Source organism: Choloepus didactylus, chromosome 5 (genome assembly GCF_015220235.1).
Source record: "Choloepus didactylus isolate mChoDid1 chromosome 5, mChoDid1.pri, whole genome shotgun sequence".
Taxonomy (NCBI): domain Eukaryota; kingdom Metazoa; phylum Chordata; class Mammalia; order Pilosa; family Megalonychidae; genus Choloepus; species Choloepus didactylus.
This window is the reverse complement of record NC_051311.1, coordinates 142,771,716-142,796,507: the sequence shown is the minus strand read 5'-3', so window position 1 is coordinate 142,796,507 and position 24,792 is coordinate 142,771,716. Positions and strand designations below refer to the sequence as shown.

The window sequence follows — 24,792 nt, the reverse complement described above, 5'->3', positions numbered from 1 at the left end:
CACTTTCCAAAACCTTCCAGTTTACTTGATGCAAGGTATTTCATATACTTGACCCTGGAAAGGCAGCCATAGCATCTAACAAGCCCTCAACATCCAGACCCCTTACAGGCAAATGGACTCCTCTTCCGTCCTGCCTACCTAGGGTGTCTCCCACTCTTTTGCCTTTTTTTCCTTCATCCTTATGGTCTCACCAAGAGTAATCTCAGGGGGACAAGGAGGAGCTGGCTTCTATACTTCTCAGGTTCCTTCTGGCTTTGGCAGCCCCAGAGGCTGTTTTCTTCCTTAGTTCTTCATCATCACTCCTTATCCTTTCCTAGAGTTTTACTCATTCTGTAAAGGGGCCCACCTCCAGGGTAGATTCAAAATTTGCTCTTATTTTCTTTACTGCCTCTATTCAAAATCTTACCATCTTTACTCCAGGAGCAGCTCAAAGGGCACGTCCTCCAGGAAGCCTTCTTGGAGTGCTTCAGCTGAAAGGACTGCCTTCTTCCTGAAAACTCCATGGCACTTTATTGGACCTCTTTTAGTCTGCTCATTACTTTATATCACATTTTTGTGCAGGTGTCCTTTTGTCAACTTAACTCTATATAGAAGTGGTTTGGTGGCTGAGTAAATGCTTACTTATTCCTGCTGGGGCCGCAGCAGAGGGGCTGTTTTTAGCTGTCAGGTTGTACATGAACGCCTTTTTCTGTCTGTTGTATGGACCATTTCCTTTCTCTAGTACTTTTATACTATTTTGGTTTATTCTTTGGGCTCTGAAAAGCAGACTTTTATGAACTGAGACACAGTTCACATAAACATTGTCCATAAAGGAAAGCCCATTCTTAGTTCTCAAAAAAATTTTATTAGAAACACTGCAAACATAGTCTGTTCTTCAAGGGAGAAGAGTCACACAGTTTAACTTAACAACTTACAAGGAAAAAAACACACTTTTCAACTAGAGGGGTGGAGACTAGTTATCCTTCATTTTCATGAAGAAAAGGCCCCCAAAGAACAAACTCACGATTTATTAAGTCAAGATGCTCAAAGGAATGGAATTAATGGCCCTTAAAATAAAAATGTTTTAAACTTTTGGTCTCAAAATGAGGGATCTATCTGTAATGGAAAACACAGTTTAAAGAATGTAAAATATATGACATAAAAATTCCAGTCCTGATGGCCTGGACCATAAAATGGGTCACAAAAAAAATGCTCATTGATCTTCCTCTGTTAAAACTTTACCTGGGAATTTCCATTTTGAAGGCATTTAGAGAGTGAAGGATATATTGAGGGCACAGTGGCTTTGGTTTCTAAATGGGTGATCTTGTACAAAGAACCAATTCAGGATTATTGTAGCTGAGGACAGTGTAGTTTAACCAGTCTCAGTGGTTTCAAGGAAGGGCTGCTGAATGACTGTTTTCCAGAGCAGAGCAAAAACTCCATGGTCCTACTTTGACCTAATCATTACTCCCCACAGCAAGCACACGGTCCATCTGGTAAGGTTTATCTGAAAAAAAGAAATTCCATACACTGGAGTGAATATAAATGAAAATCCTTATGTTAATTGTAGAAGGACTTTTTGAACATATAAACCACTCCATTCTTGCTAACTACATGAAGGGTGAGTTTTATCGAAGTTTAAATATATCAGTACAGCATTGGTGGCATGTGTCTCTCCGGACTCTATTTTGCCTGAGGGTGACTTTAACAGATACTACTGTCCTCGGTGCTGACTTTCATACACCATCCACATCACTCTGCAGCCCCTTTTTATGAACAGCTCATGCTAATCTACCCTTCGGCAAAATCAAAGGAAAACACATTTTCTCACAGTAACTGGATTTTGACTGAGGGCCAGCTCATAGAAGTTTTGTTCTTGGGTTCTAAAGGCTGAACTGTGTTTGGGGCAAATGTGACCTAAAATTGCTGGAGAGCTGTCAAACTGGTCCAAGGATGAAGGCCAAAGGTGGTTGAGGGCATCAGAGAACGTCAGTGGAGAAACATCACTAAATCTAAAACAAAGGGCAAAGTGAATGCAGTGATGCTCTCCTGAATGAACTTTCTAAAATGCAGCACTGAACCTGACACTTGCCCACAGGAAACCCTTCCTTCCTTTTCCCACTGCCTTTTAGATCAAGTCCACACTCCTTCAACAGGCTGACAGGGCTGTTCCCACTCTGACCAGATCTTACTCTCTGGCCTCATCTCTTGTTCATTCCTCCTTGCTATCTAGGTGTCAGACACACTGGAAGCTTGCTTCCAAGTTTTTGCCTATGCTATTCCCATCCCCAGGAGCCCTTCCTATCTTACAACCTCTCCCACCACCCCCATCTCACCCACTAACCTCACCTGGCCTTCAGGTCTCAGCTAAGGTTTGCACACAAGAAGAAACATGTACTTGTTTCTTACCAAAAGCAGTCAACCACCCATGATATGCTAGCACACCTCCCTGATTTACCCTCAACTCAGCACCCTCTACCCTCTTTACCCTGCCCTCTCTGCCTGCTGAACTGCAAGCTTTAAAAGGGCCAGGCACTGTGTGGGTCTCACACAGTATAGGTGTTACAGTGCAGGCACTCAAATACTCATGGGAGAGAAGGTAGGGTTTAAAACACAGTGCGAAGGGCTTGGTTAGTTTTCAGAGTGATTTTCCAGAACAAGCAGCCAAAGACGCGCAAACCTTGAGTCTCTGGAGGCCAGTGTGTCTACAAAAGTGAGTCATTGGTGCAGGATTAAAGGTCCTTTGGGTGTGTGGCTGCCAAGCACAGTTCTGAAGAAACCTGGAAATTTATGTGATTGTTGGAGTTGGGGAATTAGAGCACAAAAATAAGGTTCTTCATTCATCTCCATGAACTGATACTGAGGCAACACCAGGTTTGCTTAGACCTGGAATAAAATGAGAAGAATGTGAACAAATTAAATAAGTACAACTCAATCATATGTATTTAACTTAAAGGACTCTTCTTTATTCTGAACCTATGATCTTCCCATGTTTTGGTATTAAAATGCCTTTGTATGAAGTGATAGCAATAAGAGAAGGTAGCTTAAAGAGTTCTTATTTAGCAGAATAAGAAGTGGTAAAACTTTCATCCATATGGGGCAAAAAAATGCAATTAGACTCCCATTTCACTCTGCTCCGAAAACAACAAACAAACAAACAAAAAAAACATTTCCAGGTGAATAAAGACCTAAATGTGAAAGGCAAAAACTAAAAAACTTCTAGAAGATTATAGAGAAAATCTTCATACTTTAAGTAGAGAATCATTTCTTAAATAAGACATAAAATACTAATCATAAGGGGAAAGACTAACAAATTTGACTACATTAATAACTCTATTCATCAAAGACACCATAAAGATGAAGACAAGTCACAGAATGAGATATTTTCAACATACATAATTGACAAACAGACAAAAAAATAAGAAATAGACAAGCAACCTCATAGAAATATGGATAAAAGGCTTGAATGGGCATTTAGCAAAAGTGGAAATCCAAATGGCCAATAAATAAGTGAAAAAGTATTCAACCTTATTACTATTCAGAAAAATGCATATTGAAACACACAAAAGAGATTCCATTTCATACCCATCAGTTTGGCAAAAATTTAAAAGTTTGACAATACCAAGTGCTGGAGACAATGTGGAGCAATGGGAACTCCAAATACCCTTCTGGTGGGGAACATAAAATGGTAGAAGTGCTTTGGAAAACAAGTCAGCACCCACTAAAACGGTTGAAGATGTGCATATTCCCATGACCCGATGGTTTCACGCCCACATTTATACCTTATAGAAATGGGCACAGTACCCTGGTAAACGTACACCAGAATGGTCAGGGTAGCCCTGCTGTTCATATTAGCGCCACACTGGAAAGAACCCGGTTTCCACCTACAACAGACCACATAAGTTGCCCTACAGTTGTACGATGGGGTAGCATTACAGAGCAATGAAAGCGAATAATCTCCTAAAACCCAAATTGAGCAGGAAAAAAACATAAAAGAACACAAATGGTGTGGTTCCATTAATACATGTTCAAAAATAGGTAAAAAGAAACTATATATCTTTGGGATACACACACAGGAGGTAGGTGATAAAATTACCAAGAAGTGATCATTGCAAAAGTCAGAATACCAAATACCTCTAGGGGAGGAATTGTGTTACCATCTGGGAGAGGCACAGGGGGTAGGGCTTTTTAGATGCTGGCAACATCCTGGGTTATCAGGTTGCATGAATGTTTGCTCTATAAGAAGGTACGTGTTTTAGGCTCTTTTCTGTCCATTGATCCCCTTTCTTACAATTACGTTTTACTACCCCAAAATCTCCAAGACTGGGAAGTATTTTAGAAAGGACTTGAAGTAGCCTGGGGGAAACATTAAGGAGGAAGAGACTTGATCTGGGTCTTTGATTAGTGTCTCTAAAAGGTTTTCTCAGTAATGTATCTAGAACAGTTAAAGGAGTAGGAAAGCAATAGCAAAGTTGGCCAAGGGGGCTTGTGGAGGTCAGGGCACCACTACAGGAGAAACTAACAGGGTACAAGTTATTTTGTGGTGGATGCTGGGTGCCTGACTTAAGAATCTGGACTTAATTCTGTAGACTATAAGTTGACATTGAGGGTTATCATGAAAGGAAATGTCAATTAAAAGTACCCAAGATGTTTAAGGGAGATGAATCTTGGTGTGGTGGGGGAGGAGGGCCTGGAGATAGGGAAACCAGTTAAGGGTCCAAGCAGAACACAAGGGGAATAATGAAAGCGAAGCTAGAGAGAGGTGGAACTGAAATGTATGTACAGAACAAAGAAAGAACAGTGAGAACATAGTATTGATAGAATAGCACACTTTTTTTTTTTTCTATCTGCTCTTTTCTAGTCCCTTCATTCTAAAGCTAACTCTGGGAGTAAGAATTCAAGATAGAATCTGTGGTACAAGGAGAATAAAGGGCAAGAACCACACAAGGTCAGAACAGGACTAGCAGATACACTGACTTGATGCAGAAAAATTGACGTAAAACTTAGGTCAGTTTTCAATTCCCCGCAAGTATTTAAAAGAGAATTGCCTGTGCTCTTTTTCACTCTAATTATTATTCTTGTTATTTTTGTGTGTGTGCTAATGGAGGTGTCGGGCACCTATTTGGGTGGTGAGTGTACAGCTATGTAGTGGTGCTGTGAACAATCGAAAGTACGATTTATTTTGTATGGCTGCGTGGTATGTGAGTATATCTCAATAAAATGATGATTAAAAAAAAAAAAGAGAATTGCCTGGCAGGGATAAGTAGAATTAAGAGTGACGGTGGTGTTGCCACAGGGAATTTTTTTTTTCATCAGCAACATAGTTGTTTAATGGCTAGGAAGTAGCTTTTTGTTTTGAAGTTTTCATTATGGAAATGCTCAGACATACAAAAAAAGAAAAACCTAACGAAGCTCTATGTACTCATTACATAGCAACAATGACCAACATTTCACCACAGAGCTTTCATCAGCTTTCCATGGTCCCAGTTCCCATCTATGTGCTCCAGGAGTATAGACCAGCACAGTGGAGGATAACTCACATTTCTAAATATTTGATTCCTAATTTTTGTGTCATGATGGGACATCAGTGGTTCCAAATGCAGGTGTTCATGGGCTCAAGAGCAAAAAACATAACCATTCTGATCTTCTGCCCCAGAATATTCCCTGGCTCCTGAATCCATGATCAAAAAAATCATGATCAAACCATGATCAATGTGTGTCTATGTGAGCCTGGTGACTAGCCCTTAGCAGTCTAAACTAAAGGGGCTGTCAGTAATATGGTTTTAAGTTCAGTTGGGGATTTGGTGATTGTGAAGTTGGAGAGATCAGCCCTGCTGCACTGTGGTCTCCCAACCCTGTGTAGATTACCCTGGCAGAGAAGCCTTGAAAAGAACAAGTTTCATATTCACACTTCTTTCAGATGTTACCAGATTTAATTTTTGCAACTCTCATCTTAACAAATGAAGAGCAGGGAGTTCTTACTTGAGAGACAACAGGGAACCATTGCATCACCCCAACAGAGCCTCAAGCCAGTCTGAACAGGTCATCAGGAAAAGGAAGAAGATGTTGGGAAGCTCTACTCTTCTCAAGTCATCTTGTCAGCTCTGGGTGCTAATGGTCCATATGCCAAAGAACACTAATTTAACCTTAACCCTGCACTATCACTCATGTAAACACACATTCCCAGCAGGCAAAAAGGTTTGTCTGCACCTTCTGTGAAGCGTATTACAAAGCCACAGCTTTGTAGGAGTACAAGAAAAGTGACAGCTGTAATGGAACCATAGTACGTGGAAGTCTATAGGTAGATATTCTAGGAGCTCTCAGTGGAAACGTCAAGCCTATTTTGAAGCTTACCAGTCTAGGTAGAAAAATGGGCTGCTCAGGACCATGTCCCATCCCCTGGGTTTCCGTTGATGAAGCATGGGATGAGATACTACCACATGACCAACCTCTGCGTGTTTGTACTTTGTGTGCGGCACTGTGCACTTAGCAGACCAGAGGCTGAGGGGCTTCTTCCTGTGGAGGTCACCACCTTAAAAGCTGAGGCTCTCTGCTGTGGGCAATATCAAAATGAGAGATTAAACATGCAGTGATTATCTTATTTCATTCTGTGTGCTGATTTCTTAATAAATGAAACTAGCATCCCTGTTCAACTGTGAAGCAGGCCAGAAACCACAATGTCAACATGCAAGGCACGTCTAGAAAAACAAGTCACGTACAACAGTATGCATGACAAACAGGATAATTTTATTCTCATTTTTCCATAAAATAAAGATACAGTAAAGTTTTACAATTCAGTATGATTAGACGTGATTTATTATTTAACATTTTAAAAAAATGACAACAAAACTAGCACAAATTATAAAACTACTAAAGCAAAGAGGAACTAACTTTCTGATCAAAACGTGCCACAGACAAACTTCCTTAGAAAACATTCTAAGTTTTCTAAGCTAAACTTCGTTAGAAAGGGTTTGTGGAAAGCTTGTAATCTCAAATATTTAAACTATTTTTATAACCACTAAGTGCCTTCAGCAACTCTTTAATCAGATGCTTCCTAAATTCAGCAACCAATGACCAAGGAGCCTGAAACACAAGTCTTGATCCTATTTTTCCGGCTATAAATTATTAATATTTTAAGGAAACAACAAAATATTTTCTAAGCACAGAAGCTTTCTGAAAACTTCAATTACCCTTTCTGGCTCAGTACCTGACTGAAATGTTCAAATGCTTCTATTGCACACAAAAAAAAATTTGAGCAGCATACAGTGTGTGTAAGAAGCTGAAGAAAAATAAGATTGGAAAAAAACCCTAAATTGTGTCCCATTTACATGACTTAAATATATAGTTTCTCTATGTTTAATTAATATTAGTAAAAAGGTAAACATTAGAACAACACAGAAATAAAAATGCATTAGAGTTTTACAAAATATATCCGATCCCTTATATGCACACAATCTTTAATTCTGGAGTTACCATACAAGGGAGCTAATTTCTTCTTCACAATGAAAGCAGGAAGTCATGTGTAGAAAGTTATTTATATGAAAAGAATAAAGATCCTCATTCCTTTTCTTTGTCCTTGACAAATATTTATGGAATGTTGGAACTATGAAGGAACAGTTCCAATGCTATGAAGGCCAAAGACTTAGAATGAGAAAACTCCTAGTGGCATATTATGCTATGTGGAATGACAATCACCCCCTAGAAATCAAGGCTGTGATCTCTATCACGTTTAAAAGCTACCAAGGATCTGGGTGGAAAAAGCATGAAAGGATCCAGAGCATGCAGATGTTGACCATTTCATAGTCCCAACTAACTCCCCAATAAAACAGCAGGCAATATTCAGCAGCTACCGTCCTAATGGGCTACTTTCCAAAACTGCTCAAGCAGGTAAGTTCATGCAGCTAAGGGTGAGTATATCCATCAGCCCTTTACAGAGCAGAGGGCTCCCAACCACATCACCAGCACTGGAGGGAAACATACCACTGGCTATACCTGATACCCAATTTTTCTCCACAAAATATAAAAAAACAAAACCTGCCTGCCAGAGAGACAATGTAGCTTCATTTAAAAACATGTAACTAGCATATTAAAATTCTAATTTCTTTCTAAAAGAATTCTTATAACCTTTAGCATATTAAATACTGCTCTCAAAATATTTTCCTTCAGAGTTTAAGTACCTTGTTCCTCAGTCTCGAAACAACTTCTCATTTCTCCTCTTCCTTCCTAATTTGTTTTCATCTTGACTTTCCGAAGTCAATTATTCTAAACAAATTGAATGTTTGATAAAGAAATTGGAAAGCAAGATAAGGTTGAGGAAGTCATGCTATATACTCTGGTTTGCTGCCAAAGTATATTGCTACTTTGTTTCTTAAAGCAAAAAGGAGATGAGAATTATTTTAGAGCTTTGGGGCTAGTGAAATCACTAATGGATATGGGGACAGATTATTCATACTGGTTATGTGAGCCAAATACACCTGCAAAATAACTCCAAGCCTTAATGAGTCACACAACTTTTTCTATTCACCTAGCCCACAACACCTGATAGCTTCACTCTCTCTTCTTTCCCTGTGTCATTGTCATTATAGTGCCTGGTAGGAATTCAAGTATACCAGGGACTTTTTCCAAACACTACTTTTAAGTCACCTGGATAGCAATGAGACCACCATCAAGCCTCAGACACAGTCTGTGTGCCTGGCACACCCTGAGAGGCTGGCTGACCCAACGTCCTCAGGCCTATCTACAAATACTTAGTCCTTAGACCCAATGCTTTAGGAAGCACTGGAGCAAGCATGGCCACCAGAATACACACCTCTACCACTGATATGGTCAGAAGACGGACCGTTGGCAGCTCTTATTGCTCACAAAGCCAGTGCCTGGAATCCAAGCTTGAAGTATGTAGGTTTGTAAGACAAGGGGCCAGGCTTCCTGCCTTCAATCATGCTGGCTGCCCTGGTGCTCCCGCCAACAATAAAATAACACACACACTCTGAAAACTACAACACCTCCCAGAACCTGAAGGAAATATAGATATGTCTTTTGACCATTCCTATGATGAAAATTCTATTTCTGACATAGTCATTTTATGTAGGAAGCCAGTTAAACGACCACTTAAAGAGGTGAACTCTAAACTAGAAACATTAACAGAAAACTCAATTAAGGTACATATTCAAATGGGGCACTAAAGCAAAGTTAAATTTCCTGTAAAGATTTTTATCTTAGTGGGATTCCAAAGTATGGGTTGGACTGCTTTTGAATAGTGCAAAATGGAGTTTTACCCCAATTATACAAACCATACAAACCAAACGACAAACCAGTAGCTTGCTGGCTGACCCCTCACAGTGCTCTTAGCACTGTAAACTTCTGCCCACTGAAAGCAACAATTGCACACTAATATAATATCACACTTCAACTAATGTCCTGGCCTTATGAAACATGTTACAATGAATTCTTTATAGTTTCAGCGCAACACCAATTAAAGTACCTTTCACGGTTTTGTTTGGCATTACTTCTCTTCAAATAATATTTCCTGAGAAGGTTAACTTTTCTAGTAGAAGTGGAGTTAATGGAGCTCTCATGTTAAGCCCTTTATCATCACTGAATTCTTGAGTTTTTATGCACAAATGAAAGTACGCTTTTAGACTTGCTGGACTTGTGTTACAAAACAAATTGGAAAATTTAGGGATATTTAGATTATGTCCATTTCACACACCCTATGAGGATTTGCTTCTTATGGAAATATTTCATAAGGGCCAAATTACATATAATTTCTGTCTTTCTTAAATAGGTCCCTTATTTTCATAATACTCTTTATATCATATATAGATTATACTTGCAATGCATTTTCCAAGTATGCTTTGTTACTGAACAGGCAGTCTGTCCCCAACCCCAGTATTCCCTGAGAACACCCATTCAAAATCCCCTTAAAAAGCAAATGGGAGCGGGTATGGCAAGCAAATGAGGTTCACTTGTGTAAAAATCATCAGTAGTTAGCACACACATGCATGTGTCTAAGATGAAAGAAGATGTCCTCTGTGAAACAGATGACAGATGTGATGGCTGCAGTTTTCTTCTCTCACCTCTTGCTTTTCTTAATCTGAGCTAAGATGGGGACTTCTATTTTATATCTTTTGTAAAATACTTTCAGAAGGGGGTAGATATTGATTATAGAGGATTTTCAGTCAGGGAAGTAGGAAGGCCAAGCTCCTTGGAAATCTTTAGGAAGAATAACAGAAAACCTATAGGTCTGTAAACACCTAATGGAAAACTGTTTCAAAAGAAGAAATTAGAAGGCACAAACTTTGGATTAAAAAATACTTGAAAAAGATTCCAACATGACTAGAGTTGATAAAACAAACATATATACTGCCCTATATAGACATTCATGTTAAACTGTTCAAACACCAGTATAACCATCACTATGCTATTTCTCTGCACATCTACTTGCACAATTGGGAAGAGGAAGCAAGAACAGTGACACTCCTTGATGATTCATAACAAGTTTTTAAGGATTTGGTTAAAAACATAAAACAAAACACACCATCCTTAGGACTCTCTGACTTCCATGTTTCCGGGAGGAAATTAATTGATAAATGTGTTTTGTGGAAAGAAAACAAATAATCATCATACAGCTCAGCCAAATAATAAAGGACTGGACTGAATGCTCCCTTAACTGGTATAAGCACATCTTAGGGCCAACTTTAGAGAAATCGTGAGTAATATAACTTAATTCTAGCACATATAAATTACAGTGACCATCTGGATATTCAAACAGCAAAAGAGAACAAAATTTACAGAAATAACTTTTCTAAAGTAGACAAATGTACAAAATCAGAATTAAAATTCATTAGAAAGTTCATTTCCTTATGTGTTTTAATCAGGCTCAGACTGAAATATAAGCAGTTGATTTAAACCCCAACCTGGAAAGCCATCCCTGCAATGGTCGTGATTTCATCTTTTCAGTACCCTTGACATTCATTTAGACAGAGTGTAATCTTTCATGTAAACAGTTTGACGTATCAGTCCCCTGTTGTGGACCTGTGGCCGATGAAGAGGAACAGTTTGGGAGCAGCAAACGGACAAGGAACACTTAAACCTAAGAAAGCAACAATAGCCTTTGGTCGCCTTGCTCAGGGCTTTCCATCTGGTAACTCAGTTAGACTTTGCGGGGTGGAACTGGTGAAAGTAGAAAGCCAGGAAGACATGGCTGTCTTTGCAGTGGAAAAAGCTCCTCCAACTGACTGGCCTGGATTGAAAGGAGGGGAAAAACAAAAGGAAAAATGCCTTACTTTTGTTAAGAAACAATGAAAGACAAACGCTAATTAAGAAACGTTAATTCACCAGAACACACCAGTACATTAACTGTTATTTAAATATCATTTAAATTTCTAGTTTCAACATAATCCCTTTCCATGAGCATGTCTCATAGGAAACTGGATCATTTCTTGTTCTAAGAGCCTGTTTTCCTAAGCATTTTGAAGGTATTCATCAAACTATTTCCTTAATACCCACAGTACCAGGTCAATGCTTCTCAACACTGGCTGTGCATAAGAATTAACCTGGAACGCTTTAAAAAAGTCCTATGTGCTCTTTTTGCCCTAAAGACAAAGTTGGTAACTGCTAACTACCCATACAGGGAAGGGCAGTTAGGCAGCTTTAGGGAAATTTGCTATTGTCATCTGAAATTATGTTGCATGAAACACAGATACATAGAGATCTGTCTGCCACAGGTCTATACTGCTTCAAAGAACGTTATCTCAAAAACTGATGCTCAAGTGGGGAAAGGACTGTGGTTAACTGGCTTCAAAATTTAATGATCAGCCACAGCATCACTAAAAATTCAGTAACATTTGATATGATGTACCTGTAATGAAGTGGGATTTTTCCATTAAAAAATAAAGAGTAAAAGTAAGTTAAATGCTTAATACTGCATGGAAACAAATGCTTAGACACCAAATTCCATTCCCTTGGGCAAAAAAAAAACAAAAAACAAAAACACAAACCTAGTGGTAGGGCTATGTGTTCTGTGTTTGTCTTTTAAAATGAGTCTGTAGAGTTCGTTCACTCTGTTAATCTCTAGGTACATAGACTGTTAGTGCTAAGGGGGCCTCTGCCTAGAGATTATCTAGTTCTGGGGCTTCTGAATTTGGTTTATTTAGTAAAGGTTAGACAAATTCTCTCAGGAACTAAAAAAGGAGATGGATCCTTATTTTTACTTATTGGTATGATAAAGCAAATAGGGCAAAATGTTAACAACTGGTGAATCTGAGATAATTGGGGGTTCCCTCTCCTATTGCAATGAGAATGTATCTCTAAGTTTGAAGTGATTTCAAAAAGTTTAAAAAAATAATGAGGAATTTTCATGAATTAATAGGGAAAAATCTTCAAAATATTTTAAATGAAAAAAGCTAGGCACAGAGGGGTAGACATAGAATTTAACCGTTTGTCTGGCTTCGGTATTAGGGTATTACTGCCCTTACTTAACGAGATGGGGAGTATTACCTCATCTACTACCTTCTGAAATAGTCTGTATGAAATTAGTACAATTTCTTCCTTGAATTATTTGATGGAATTCTTAAATGAAGCGAACTGGGCATGGAGATTTTTTTGTGGCAAGGATTTTAATTCTGAATTCAATTTTTAATAGATATAGGGCCACTATTCAGATTTTCCATCTTATTGTACCAGTTCTGACAATTTGAATCGTCCAAGGAATTTGCATATTTCACTTAAGTTTTCAAATTTGTTGACATAAAGTTGTTCACAATATTCCTTTGTTGTTGTTTTAATTTCTGAAAGATCTATAGTGATGTCTCCTGTTTCATTCCCAATGTTAGTAACTGTATATTTTCTCCCAATGCCCACTTTATTATAGGTCGCTGCCATTTACAAAGAATGGTTGAGGGCTCAAGGAATGGGAGAAAACTTTTAGTGATGTTTAAGTCCTGGTAATACGACACTGAATCCATCAGATGTGGCAAAATGTGAACTCTGATGTTCTATGGTGCCAAAAGAGTTTTATAGTATAATGATTAAGGAAAGCAAAAATTTAAAAAACCTTCGTATTTTTATTAATTTATTATGTGACATACAGACCTCTGTATGTTTTTATCAATCACATATTGAGGATAGAGAATAGAAATGTTATGATTCCAATCTGTTCCTGGCTAAAGACATGCCTTACCAACAGCTTTTCCCGTTTGTACAACATTGCGGCTGGTTGTGACCATGACGTTTCCAATTTTTTTGCCACGTTCACTATTCTGTACAGAACTGAGTTAAGAAATTAAGTGTTAGGTACACATTTTTTTTTGCATATGTATTTTTAAAAAATTTATTATACATGAGTTGTTGTATGTTTACAAAAAAATCATGCAGAAAATATAGGGTTCCTATATTTTATCCCCCCATTCCTATTCCCTGTTTTCCCTATTATTAACACTTTGCATTAGTGTAGTACCTGTGTTACAACTGATGAAACAGTATTATTATATTTTTACTACTAATAATATCCATGGTTTACATTGGGATTCACTGGTTGTGTTGTCAAGTCCTGTTTTTTAAATTTTTATTCTTGTAACATATATACAACTTAAAATTTCCCCTTTTAACTGCATTTATTACATTCAAGTGCTGTGCTCCCTCACTATCATCCATTACCAAAACTTTTTGCCATGTTCACCATTTTGAACAGAGCTGAGTAAAAAAATTAAGCATTACATACAATTTAAAAATCTCTGTCTCTCTCCTCACATATACAAATCACTTTATAATCATCCCAAGTTAGAATTATTGAGGAAAGATGCTAAATTAGTCATAATTTGTTATGAATAAATTGCCAATCTTTTAAGCATGTGAGTTTTCAAAAATATTAAAGGAATATACAGATGGATGAAAAAGTGTTAAGGACATAAGGATGCACGGTTAGTTCTCCCTGACAGTGATGACCTACCAAAGGCATTTTGTCAGAACAAACATGGCAAATCCTGTTATTGGTTCATACCATTCTCTATGGAACAGAAGTATTTTCACTTTTAAACATACACACTGCTGAGCTAAAAATGCTATGCAAATATTTGATTACTATTTGAGGCACAAGTCTATCAAGTAGAGAAAAACAATTCCCAAATAGCAATTAAACACATGGCATAAATTCATACATAAAAGTTTCCCCAATGTTTTCTCTAAATACTCACTGTGAAAATCTTAACTTCATGTCTGACACTGAATATTGGCCTTGAAATGGATGACTGTAAAATAAAGTATGAATTTAGACTATGAATATTTAACCAAAAAAAACTGCAAAAAAAGAGTTATCACAAGGGAATATCAGTAAACCTCTTAGGAGTGACACAGCTGTGTGTCAATGTTCTGAACTTGACAGCTGGGCTTTGATCACTGCTCTCTACTTACAGTTATGAGACCCACAAGAGATTACTTAATCTTGCTGAGCTTTAGTTTCCTCACTCGTATGATAGGGTGAATTTTCAGGGGGCAGAATGAGTGCTACCCTCAAGTTCTGACTTAATTGGTCTGGGGTAGGGCCCAGGCTTCAGCATTTTTTAAAAGCTCCTAAGGATATCCAGGGATAAAGCCACTGATCTAGGGTATGGCCATAGATTGTGTCTGGTCCTGGCCATTTTATAAATACATGCTGTTGGTCATGGGAAGATCTGTGAATGGATCAGCAAAATCCACATTTTCTACCAGAAAGGCAACTCAAAATGCAGGTCTTAAAATAGCAGTATTTTCATTTTTTGTAAGAAAGCACACTCATTTTACCTCTCCATTTCCATTATACAAGGAAAAAACAGTATATATAAAAATTTAGACAACTTGAAAAAGATGCACTATAAAAGAGAAGTCATTAACCATCCAAATTTTTATCATACTGGGGTCTCTCCATTAATGTCCATCAAAGAAAATGACCTCAGTGAAATCTATAGCTGCTTGCAAAGTCATGAAAATGCTATTTATGGGTTTTCAAATGTCTACAAATGGCTCTTTATGGGCCAAACTAAGAATGTATAACAACCTCTCCCTTTTTCTGGATTCCTAAATCACAAGGTTGAAAGGATTGAGAGGTCACTTAATCATTCTCTGTGCTCTTGGAAAGACTGTATTTAAAGGATCAAATATGCCTGCTGCTTGTTAAGGGAAGTTAGATGACTGCCTTCTCTAATTTTTAGCAGTTGAATAAAGGCTCCTATAGCTCTCAAATCGTACATTTAGTTTGGAATAGTTCTAAATTATCCTCCCTGATAACAACTAAAGACTATCATTTCTTGTTTTTAACTTGGTAAAAATGTTGACAATCTGCTGACTATGCCATCTGCATAACTTCTCTATATTTCAGTTAATAGCCTCTTTTCAGCCTTTTCTTCAACCTAAATAACCTTAATTTATTTACATACACATTTTTACCAAATACTACTTTACAATCCTTTAAAACTCATTCCAGCAAAGCCTTCTGTGGACCTGTATTAAAATCCAGATATAGTGACTAGGTAGAGATGCGACAGAGCCTGTCAGTGGTGACACAGGAGAGGCGGCCGGCAGCTGTGGTTGTGCTGCTCTGCTGACAGTCATATGCCTGCCCTCAGAGCACCACTGCTGCGATACCATGAGGCAAGCAAGCTCGCACCTGTTTCCCTTCATCACGTTAGAATACAGACCTTGTAGTCAGTGAAAGAGAATACTTTGAACTCTTAGCCCTTTCATTTAATACTATTAAACTGTGATTGCCCTTTAATTCTCCATGTTTTTACTACACTGAAATGGCAATATACGTTTCTACTATAATCCAGTATGATGATTAAATTCACCAAAAGTGATATTGAACCCATTCATTTTTCTTGATACAAAGCTTAGCAAGACATGATTTCCAAAACCTGCTGTACCACCTTATCCATGCAGATGCTTTCCCGAACTACTGTGGCTTAAATATCTGGAATTTTTTGTGTGGTGTGAGGAGGAGCTATCCTTTTTAGTACCACTTACATCAACCTGCAATCTACCTAAGTTAGCCCTACCTTCAAAAATAATATGAAGTCAGTACAAAGTTGACTTTCATCCTTTTTTCACCAAGAAGTAAAAGCTTAAAATACAAATATTCAGTGTATGTTTATAAAAAAAAAAAACCAACATTTTAATTTTTTAATTTAGAAAATAAATTATCAATGTATGCATTTTATCAACTGCCCTCCTTTAGAGTCTGCTTTCTCATTCACACACACATATTTACTATTTCCATAATGGTCCTAATCCAGAGCATGTTTAAATATATTGTGTGTCTACATGGGATAAAGTCCTAGTCAACATTCAAAATTGTGGTAGGTATTCAATTTTGCTGAATTTCAGAATCTGATATGGAAACTAGGTTTGGCCACATATCAACATTAACTTGGCTTTTCAAGTTTTAAAATAACCTCCCAGGTTTTACATTAATGGAATTTTCCCCCAAGTCTCCATTTTATTTGGCCTTTCTCTTAAAATACAGTTATACGAAGAGGAAGAGAAGGACCATCATGTACTGAACATCATTATGTGCCAGACACTTCTGTTAAACTCTCCACCTGAATTTTATCAGAGCTAAGAGAAACATTAGCACTTCCAATAATGCCTTGCACTTTTGTATAAGAAGTATGAATAGGGAAGCAGTTTTCAAGCTGCTTCTCTGAACTTGGGAGCCATTTTATAACATATTTAAGGAGATTCTTTAAGATATACATAATATCAAACTTATGATTTTCTTTATATTGGGGCACACTTAGTAGATAAAACGTTCGGTTGACTATCTACCAATAAGAGGATGTGCTTACCTAGGATTTATTTCTGCAAGTGCCGGATGCTTGTTGCTGTTCCACACCCTGTAGTTGTGTGTATTCTTCCATGCTGTAACAAAGGTTGTCCCATAGTCCGATAATATCTTTTCATTATCTGCAAAGTAAATATTTGAAAGAAGTGAGCTGGACTGAAGCCACTCAGGGACGTGAAGATTAACAACCAAAAAGGGTAAAGAAATGGCTTTATCCCCTAGTCCCCCTGTTCTTTTTGGAAGATTGCCTACCAGATGTCAGGAAACTTGTTAAGAAGTTATGTGGCCACTGGCAAGTCACTTAATCACTCAGAACTTCATTTTCCTAACTGGAAAATAAGAAGGTTGAGCCAGATATTTTCCAGGGTTCATGACAATTGCAAAAAATTTTGATGTTCTTCTTACCAAGATTACGAGGATGGCATCATTTTTCACACAAAAATTGCAGGCTTGACAGTGAATAAACACACTAATGTATACATATGGGGTAGGCAATTAGCGTATCTTTTCATCTTTTCACAAATATTTTTTTCTAGGAAAAGACTAAGAATGAATATATGAATTGGTTCTTTTAGCCTCATTTTCTCATCTTTAGACTTTGTCTCCTTTTTGGTGTTGCATTCTTTAGTTTCAATGCATCTTACTGTCAGAATACTTAAAGTAACAATGGGGATTTCCATATTTAATGTTTAAAGCTTTTCACCTTTATTAATACCATAAGAAAGCCTCAATGCAGTGGTTGTTTTTTTTTTTTTTTTTTTTCCATATGGAAAAACAGAAGTTTGGAGAACTGATTTAAATGGCTATTGTTTCATATACTAATTAAATGTTGCTTTCTTTGGATGGTGAAGTACAAATACCTTTTGCTGCTAGGAAAGGAAGAGAAGGAGATACATAGTTCTCAAAAGCAGCAAAAAGAAGTTCTTTTAAGAACGTATTTTCTCAAGCAATTCATTGGGCTGAATATCCTCTTTTGATTAAGAGTGTGGACCTGAACCAGATTCCATGGGCTTAAAACCCATCTCGCTCTTACCAGATGGATGAGCAGGCTCTGTAAAAATTGGAATGACATAGTATCTACCTCTGATATGGAAACTAGGTTTGACCACATATCAACGTTAACTTGTTTTTTCATGTTTTAAAATAACATCCCAGGTTGGGGATTGTTGGGGAGGATTGCTGGGAGGATGAAATGAGTTATGAGATAAGACAGTGCTGAGAATTGCATCCTGCACACATTAAAAGTTCAAAAATGTAACTATTAATATTATCCACTGCTCACAGCTACCTGGGAAAATAATTTAAAAAAGCAAATTAATGTTGCTCAGATGTGGCCCTGTCTCTCTAGCTAAGCCAACTTGAAAGGTGAAATCACTGCCCTCCCCCCTACGTGGGATCAGACACCCAGGGGAGTGAATCTCCCTGGCAACGTGGAATATGACTCCCGGGGAGGAATGTACACCTGGCATTGTGGGACGGAGAACATCTTCTTGACCAAAAGGGGGATGTGAAAGGAAATGAAATAAGCTTCAGTGGCAGAGATTCCAAAAGGAGCCGAGAGGTCACTCTGGTGGGCACTCTTATGCACACTTTAGACAACCCTTTTTAGGTTCTAAAGAATTGGGGTAGCTGGTGGTGGATACCTGAAACTATCAAACTACAACCCAGAACCCATGAATCTCGAAGACAGTTGTATAAAAATGTAGCTTATGAGGGGTGACAAGGGGATTGGGAAAGCCATAAGGACCACACTCCACTTTGTCTAGTTTATGGATGGATGAGTAGAAAAACATGGGAAGGAAACAAACAGACAAAGGTACCCAGTGTCCTTTTTTACTTCAATTGCTCTTTTTCACTCTAATTATTATTCTTGTTATTCTTGTGTGTGTGCTAATGAAGGTGTCAGGGATTGATTTGGGTGATGAATATACAACTATGTAATGGTACTGGGAACAATCGAAAGTACGATTTGTTTTGTATGACTGCGTGGTATATGAATATATCTCAATAAAATGAAGATTAAAAAAAAAAAAAAAAAAAGACATAATGCTGAGCAAAATAAGCCAGGCACAAAAAGAGAGATATTGTATGTTACCACTAATGTGAATTCTGTGAAAAATGTACAATGCTTTATACTGTAGAATGTAGGGGACCTAGAGATACCAATTAGTGGAGGGGGAATGATAATCTAATAACAGATAAACTATGGAGGGTAATCTCAAGGTTATGGGAATGCTCAGGAATGATTATGGTTTGTAAACTTTCTTGGATACAGTAAGATCATGTTGGAAGCAATAGAGTTATTTTAGGTTTTTTTTTTCTCTTATTCCTTTGTTTTCTTAGGGGTTGTTAATTTTCTTGGGGTATGGTAGGAACATGTTGGAAGCAATGTAGTTATTTTAGATTATTTGTTTTTCTTACTCCTCTGTTTGGACATGGTTTATTAATTTTCTTGGGGTATGGTAGGAACATATTGGAAGCAAAGTAGTTATTTTAGGTTATTTGTTTTCCTTAATCCATTGCTTTGTTTGAAATGTTGTGGGGTTTTTTTGGTTGTTGTTTGCCTGTTTGTTTTTAATTTTTTGATAAACGAAGTTAAAAAATTGAAAAAAAATCAGTAGAAAAATGGGAGTAAAAACTAAATGACAAATAGGGTGGGATGGGGGGATGGTTTGGGTATTCTCTTTTCACTTTTATTTTTTATTCTTATTCTGATTCTTTCTGATGTAAGGAAAATGTTCAGAAATAGATTGTGGTGATGAACGCATAACTATATGATCATACTGTGAACAGTTGATTGTATACCATGGATGACTGTATAGTTTGTGAATATATTTCAATAAAACTGAATTAAAAAAAAAAAAAAAAAAAAAGCAAATTAAATACCCATGAAGCTACATGACTGTCGGAGACTGAGGGTTTTTTTCTAGATTACTGAAAGATTCTGGGTTAGGATTTAATTTTGGTGTCTTATCTGCTCCAGCTAGAGGAGGGAAGATATTCTAAAATATTCCATTAATAAATGAGGACTTGTTCCTTAGCTTTCCTTTACAAATGAATAAGCCTGAAACCCTGGTTTCAAACTGGATATGCAGTATGTGAAGAACTAGGAAGAGGTGCTGGTGGATTGATTAAAAAAAATCTACTGAACATCTGCCAAATGTCTAGGGTAGTAATGAACAAGATGCAAAGCTCATTGTATTTTCTCTTTTTATATTTTTCTAAGAGGGAATGATACAGTTCAGCTTGGATCCAGGTGTCCCATCACTAACAGTGGCTTAATACAGGAGTGATGCTGTTTACCTGCCCCATTTTTGCCATTTCACAGGCTAAATATTATTTCCAATGTTATTTTCAAAATCATATTTCTTAGAATGGGGTATAAATGTGAAGGATTTATCATTCAGAATGTGACTTTCAATGATTTTTATTTTTTATGTTTTTCTTTCTTTCCTTTATATATCTTAAAAATATGTGTTTACAAATAGCTTCAATATGGATATATCTTTCTTTATGATGGAGTATTAAACAGTCATGTAATAATGATGAAGATCTGTTATTTATCGTCTTGACAAATGCTCACGATTCTATCATATAGAAAGAAAAGTTAAGTTTCCAAAAACATTTATAGTATGACCCATCTTTGTAAAAGAGTCACCACAAACCACAAAACTAACATTTAAAATACAGGCATAGAAAGAGGTCTGGAAGGATGTCAAGTGCTCAAAATGCAAACAGTGGCTATTCATTTCTACATGCGCTTCTTGTGCAATTCAAAACACCATGTTAAAAAACGAAAACTTACAACAAAAAAGGAAGCTGTGTGCCCCATGCAGTTTCTTACCCAACTGTAATGTGGCAGCCAGCAGTGCATGGATGTAGACTGCAAACTGGGCCCGTATCCATTCGTCACCTCCCTCCCAGCCCGTGCCATCCAGAAAGACGTCGTCCCGGTTCTCAGTCACGTGTCTCACTAGGTAGTCTGCAAACCTTAGATCTGCAGTGGTTGGGTTAAGCAGCTTCCTGAGTTCTGGATCATGGATCTGGATCAGAGCCTCTTCTACCTAGAGGGTACCCAGGTACAAGTCAGAGTCTGGGCATTCACGCCATATTTTAAAGAGTAACTACTGGGGAGTTGGAGCTGGAAATAAAAAAAATATGAATAACAGAATTCTCAAAAGGTGAGCCTAAGAAAGAAACAGATTTTTACACTGAAGTTCTTTTCCTTCTCTATTTTATTTAAAAAATGCTCATTTTTTTTGTTTTTAGAAAATATATACATTAACATTTTTAAAATTGTGAATTAAATTTATGCTGATTATAAATATTTTGGAAAATATAGAAATGTATAATAAAAACGTTTATCACCCTAGTCAGAAATGAACAATTAGTGTAGTTCCTTAAAATGTCTCCACTGAGTACACAGATAACTCTGGAACTTTTTATTATGCAATATTTGATATACAAAGAAATATATATATATAACCTACAGGTGAGTTTTGAAATACAATAATAAAACAAGTACCCATGCACCCTTCAACCAACTTCAGAACTAGAACATGGCCATAATGCTGAAGCCACTCTGTGAGTCTACCATCTGTATCTTCCCGTCATTGAAGGTATATACACACACACATATATATTTTTTCCTTCACAAAATTGGGATCAAGGTATATATAGCTTTGAATCCTAGTTGTTTTTTTTTTTTTCATTTATTATAAACATTTTCCCAGGAGGCATGTTTTGGTATTTCCTATCAGAAACTGCAAAATCCTTAATGAGACTGATTTTTTTTTAAATAATTACTTCAATGTAACACACGACATAAATTTCTTATATTTAGATGTCAAATATTTAATCCTAGCTTCCTTCTTTTTGATATCATGAGGATATTAAACAGGTCATTTAAACAATAAACACATTTTAAAAGTGAGATTGCAGTAGAACCAGACTGTCCTGATCTGAATCCTGGCTCATCCACTTATTAGCTATTTGATCTTAAGCAAGTCACTTAATCTCCATGATCCTTAACCTCTGGAGGTGTAAATGTGGGTATCAACAGTACCTATCTCACAGGGCTGTTAGAAGAATTAGATCAGTTAAAACATATAAAATGCTTAGAATGCATGGCATATAGTAAGAACTATGTAAGTGATTATTATCGTAAGTAGCGTTATCACTACACCTTCATAATTGAATTTAGGAAAGGAAAAAAGGAGCAGCAGTGTCAAGTACACACACACACAGACATAAACATACTTCCACTATGGCATCACTGAGGTGTTTTTGTTGTCGAAAAAGGATGTTAGTAGCTCCAGCAACAAATCCCCGAATGGTGACATCAGAAAGAAGGTGATGCTGCTGCAATGCCATGTAAGGCAAACAGAGATATCCCTATGAATTACAAGAGTAATAGAAAACATTAGAAAAGTAAAAGCAGAGATACCTCTGTCTTCAAGCCTAGAGAGCTAATAGCAGAAACTCATTTTTCACCCCCTGCCCTGCCCCTAATGCAGCTGACCTCTGACTTGTTAAAATAATATTCTAAGGGAACTTCGAGCCTTGATTGCAAAAAGTCCAGTTAACCACTAACCTCTTTCATGGTTAAATCTTGGCAAAGTGGTTCAACATAAAGGTTGTCTTACTTGATCACTTTGTTCTCATTTCATTTTAAAAGCCTCCACAGTAACTGATAGATTGGACTTTTTCATTTAGGAAACAAAGTAATGAGCCCATTAAGAAGGGCATTGTTTACTAGAAAGCTATTAAGTTCTTCCAGTAAAATTTTAAAGCATGCATCTACGCACAAGCAGTAAAGTACTATTATGAGAACAGCAAAGTACTGCTTTTATTGACCAGTTGTTTAAAATCGGGCAAAATATTTCAACATATTTGCTACTAAATATTTAAAGCAAAATGGCACTGACAATAGCTGTATATTCACATAATTTCCATTTGAATTGTATTTGAAAACAGCACTTCCCTGAAAATTATAGTTCAATTGCCAAACCAAAGCAGGCAGTTCAACATAAAATTGCAGCATATTTCCTCCGAGTAAAAGTGTTAACACTGGAATGATTCACTGAAAGAGGGTATGGAATTTCTGCTGAACGATTCTAAATCAGAACAGATTTTCAATGAGTGGTACAATTTGTATAGGAAGCCAAGAGGGCAGACTTACTGAGCCCCTGAACTTCTTTTCAGCTTCAAGTTCTATGATAGTTTTATTTCCTACTTCTCATCATTTTTTAAAATACTGAATTGTAGTTATTTGTATGATGTCTCGTTATTTCATGAGACAAATCCCTCAGAAGGCAGAAAATATCCCTTTTTCAACTTAACGTCCTTCCCTATATCTAGGATAATGCTTTGTACCTAATAAGTGGTTGTTAATACTTAATATGGGAGGGAAGACTTCCAGAAGTTGGAACACAGATCCAGTAACTAGGTTTTATTCTTATTCTTGATAACGTCTTCCACTGCTCTATAAAACCCTAATTAATAGAAGCAGCAAAAATAAATCCAAGTCTATGTGGCAGAGATGCTCAGGATAGTACTTCGCAGCCTGCACCCCCTTGTGACTGAAAGCTTTAAGGACCCATGGCTCATGGAGGCCAGCTCCTCCAAATCCCTCACAATTAGTTCACTGTTCATGCTTTGCCTTGCAGGCTGTATTCAAAAACAACGGATCTCCACACATCCCCTGCTTCCAAACACAAAATATTACAATACTGAATGCTGTTTCAAACTTCATGTGGGCCCTGAATACCCATCCCTCCCTGAACTACTATTGAGAATCCCTCTTCTTAATAAAGGCACTCTCAGAACTGCCAATTATTTCAAAAGATTTATATTGCAAAACAGTTATCAGAGAACTTAATGTAATTGCTCAGTCTTGCATTTCAAAATTGATTCTGTTACAGAAGTGTCATCTGTCAACAATGGGATTCCTGGCCAAGTCAATTAACAGCATTAAAACTAAGAAGAATGCTTAAAAGATAAAGTAGATCAAAACTATTTAAACATGAAAAAACACATTCTTTTTAAAAATTATAAATATACATAGCCTTTGACCCACCACTCTAGTTCTTGTAGTTTATCCTACAGATACACTTGGTCATTATACACTGTTTGTTATAGAAGAAGACTGGAACCCTAACTGTTCATGAATAGAAGACTAAATAGTCATCTGTACAATGGAACACCCTATGGCTATTAAAAGTAACAAAGCTTATCTCCAAGATATATTATGTAAAAATTAACAAGGGCAGAAAAGCGAGTATAGCCTGGTGCTATTTGTGTAAAAAGGGAGGGGAAAATATTTTTATCATGCATAAAATACCCCAAGAGGGAAACATAAGACATTGATAATGTTGCTGCCACTAGAGAGGGCCACTGGGTAGCAGGGGACAAAGTGGAAGGGATACTTTTTATAACAGATGCTTTGGAACCTTCTGAATATTGAACAATCTGAAAGCATTACATATTTATAAAAAAATATTTAAAAATAGTAGTTCAAAATAGCCTTAAAATTTTGCCAAATACTTTCAACAATGATCAATTTGGCCCAAGTCTTATAAAGGTCCTTTATGTACGGTGGCAGCAAGAGAACATGGGTCCTTTCCAAATATAGTCAATATTTAGAATAAAGCAGCCTTCACACCTAAGCCCACCCTTTGCTTTCCACTTTTCTAGGATACTTTAACTCCCATGTTTGAATATAATACATGAAGGTAAAAAAAAATAATAATAACCTCAGCTTGATAAACCTGGTAGAACTATTGTAAGCTGATCTGCTAAAGAGCTCTAAAAGTATAAAAAGCCTTTCCCATATATGAGAAGTTCAGAAATGGTCAGTCTCCCCTATCCACAAGACCCTGTAGGACTAACCATAAAGCAAAAAAATTATAAACAGGAAACATATCTAGAATATATGGAGAAGTTCCAGAAATCAATGACAACAAGGGAGACAAGCCAGAAGGTCTGAACAGACCCTACAA

General features: G+C 37.0%; 1 protein-coding gene across 4 annotated transcripts in view; it reads right to left on the bottom strand.

Annotated features, from left to right (window-relative positions):
- Positions 1 to 6,647: 6,647 nt before the first annotated feature.
- The window catches only part of AVL9 (AVL9 cell migration associated), a 90,363-nt gene continuing 72,218 nt past the window's right edge, over positions 6,648 to 24,792 (bottom strand). For 2 of the 4 annotated variants that reach the window (XM_037837026.1, XM_037837027.1), the window contains exons 11-16: positions 22,052 to 22,186; positions 20,637 to 20,856; positions 16,797 to 16,914; positions 14,172 to 14,225; positions 13,160 to 13,248; positions 6,650 to 11,221 (exon numbers count right to left, since the gene is read on the bottom strand). In XM_037837026.1, coding sequence (XP_037692954.1) covers positions 11,106 to 11,221; positions 13,160 to 13,248; positions 14,172 to 14,225; positions 16,797 to 16,914; positions 20,637 to 20,856; positions 22,052 to 22,186 — 732 coding nt within the window. In that variant the 3' untranslated portion in view covers positions 6,650 to 11,105. Of the gene's footprint in view, positions 11,222 to 13,159; positions 13,249 to 14,171; positions 14,226 to 16,796; positions 16,915 to 20,636; positions 20,857 to 22,051; positions 22,187 to 24,792 lie in introns of all 4 variants that reach the window. The other 2 variants (XM_037837025.1, XM_037837028.1) reach the window with 2 other exon arrangements.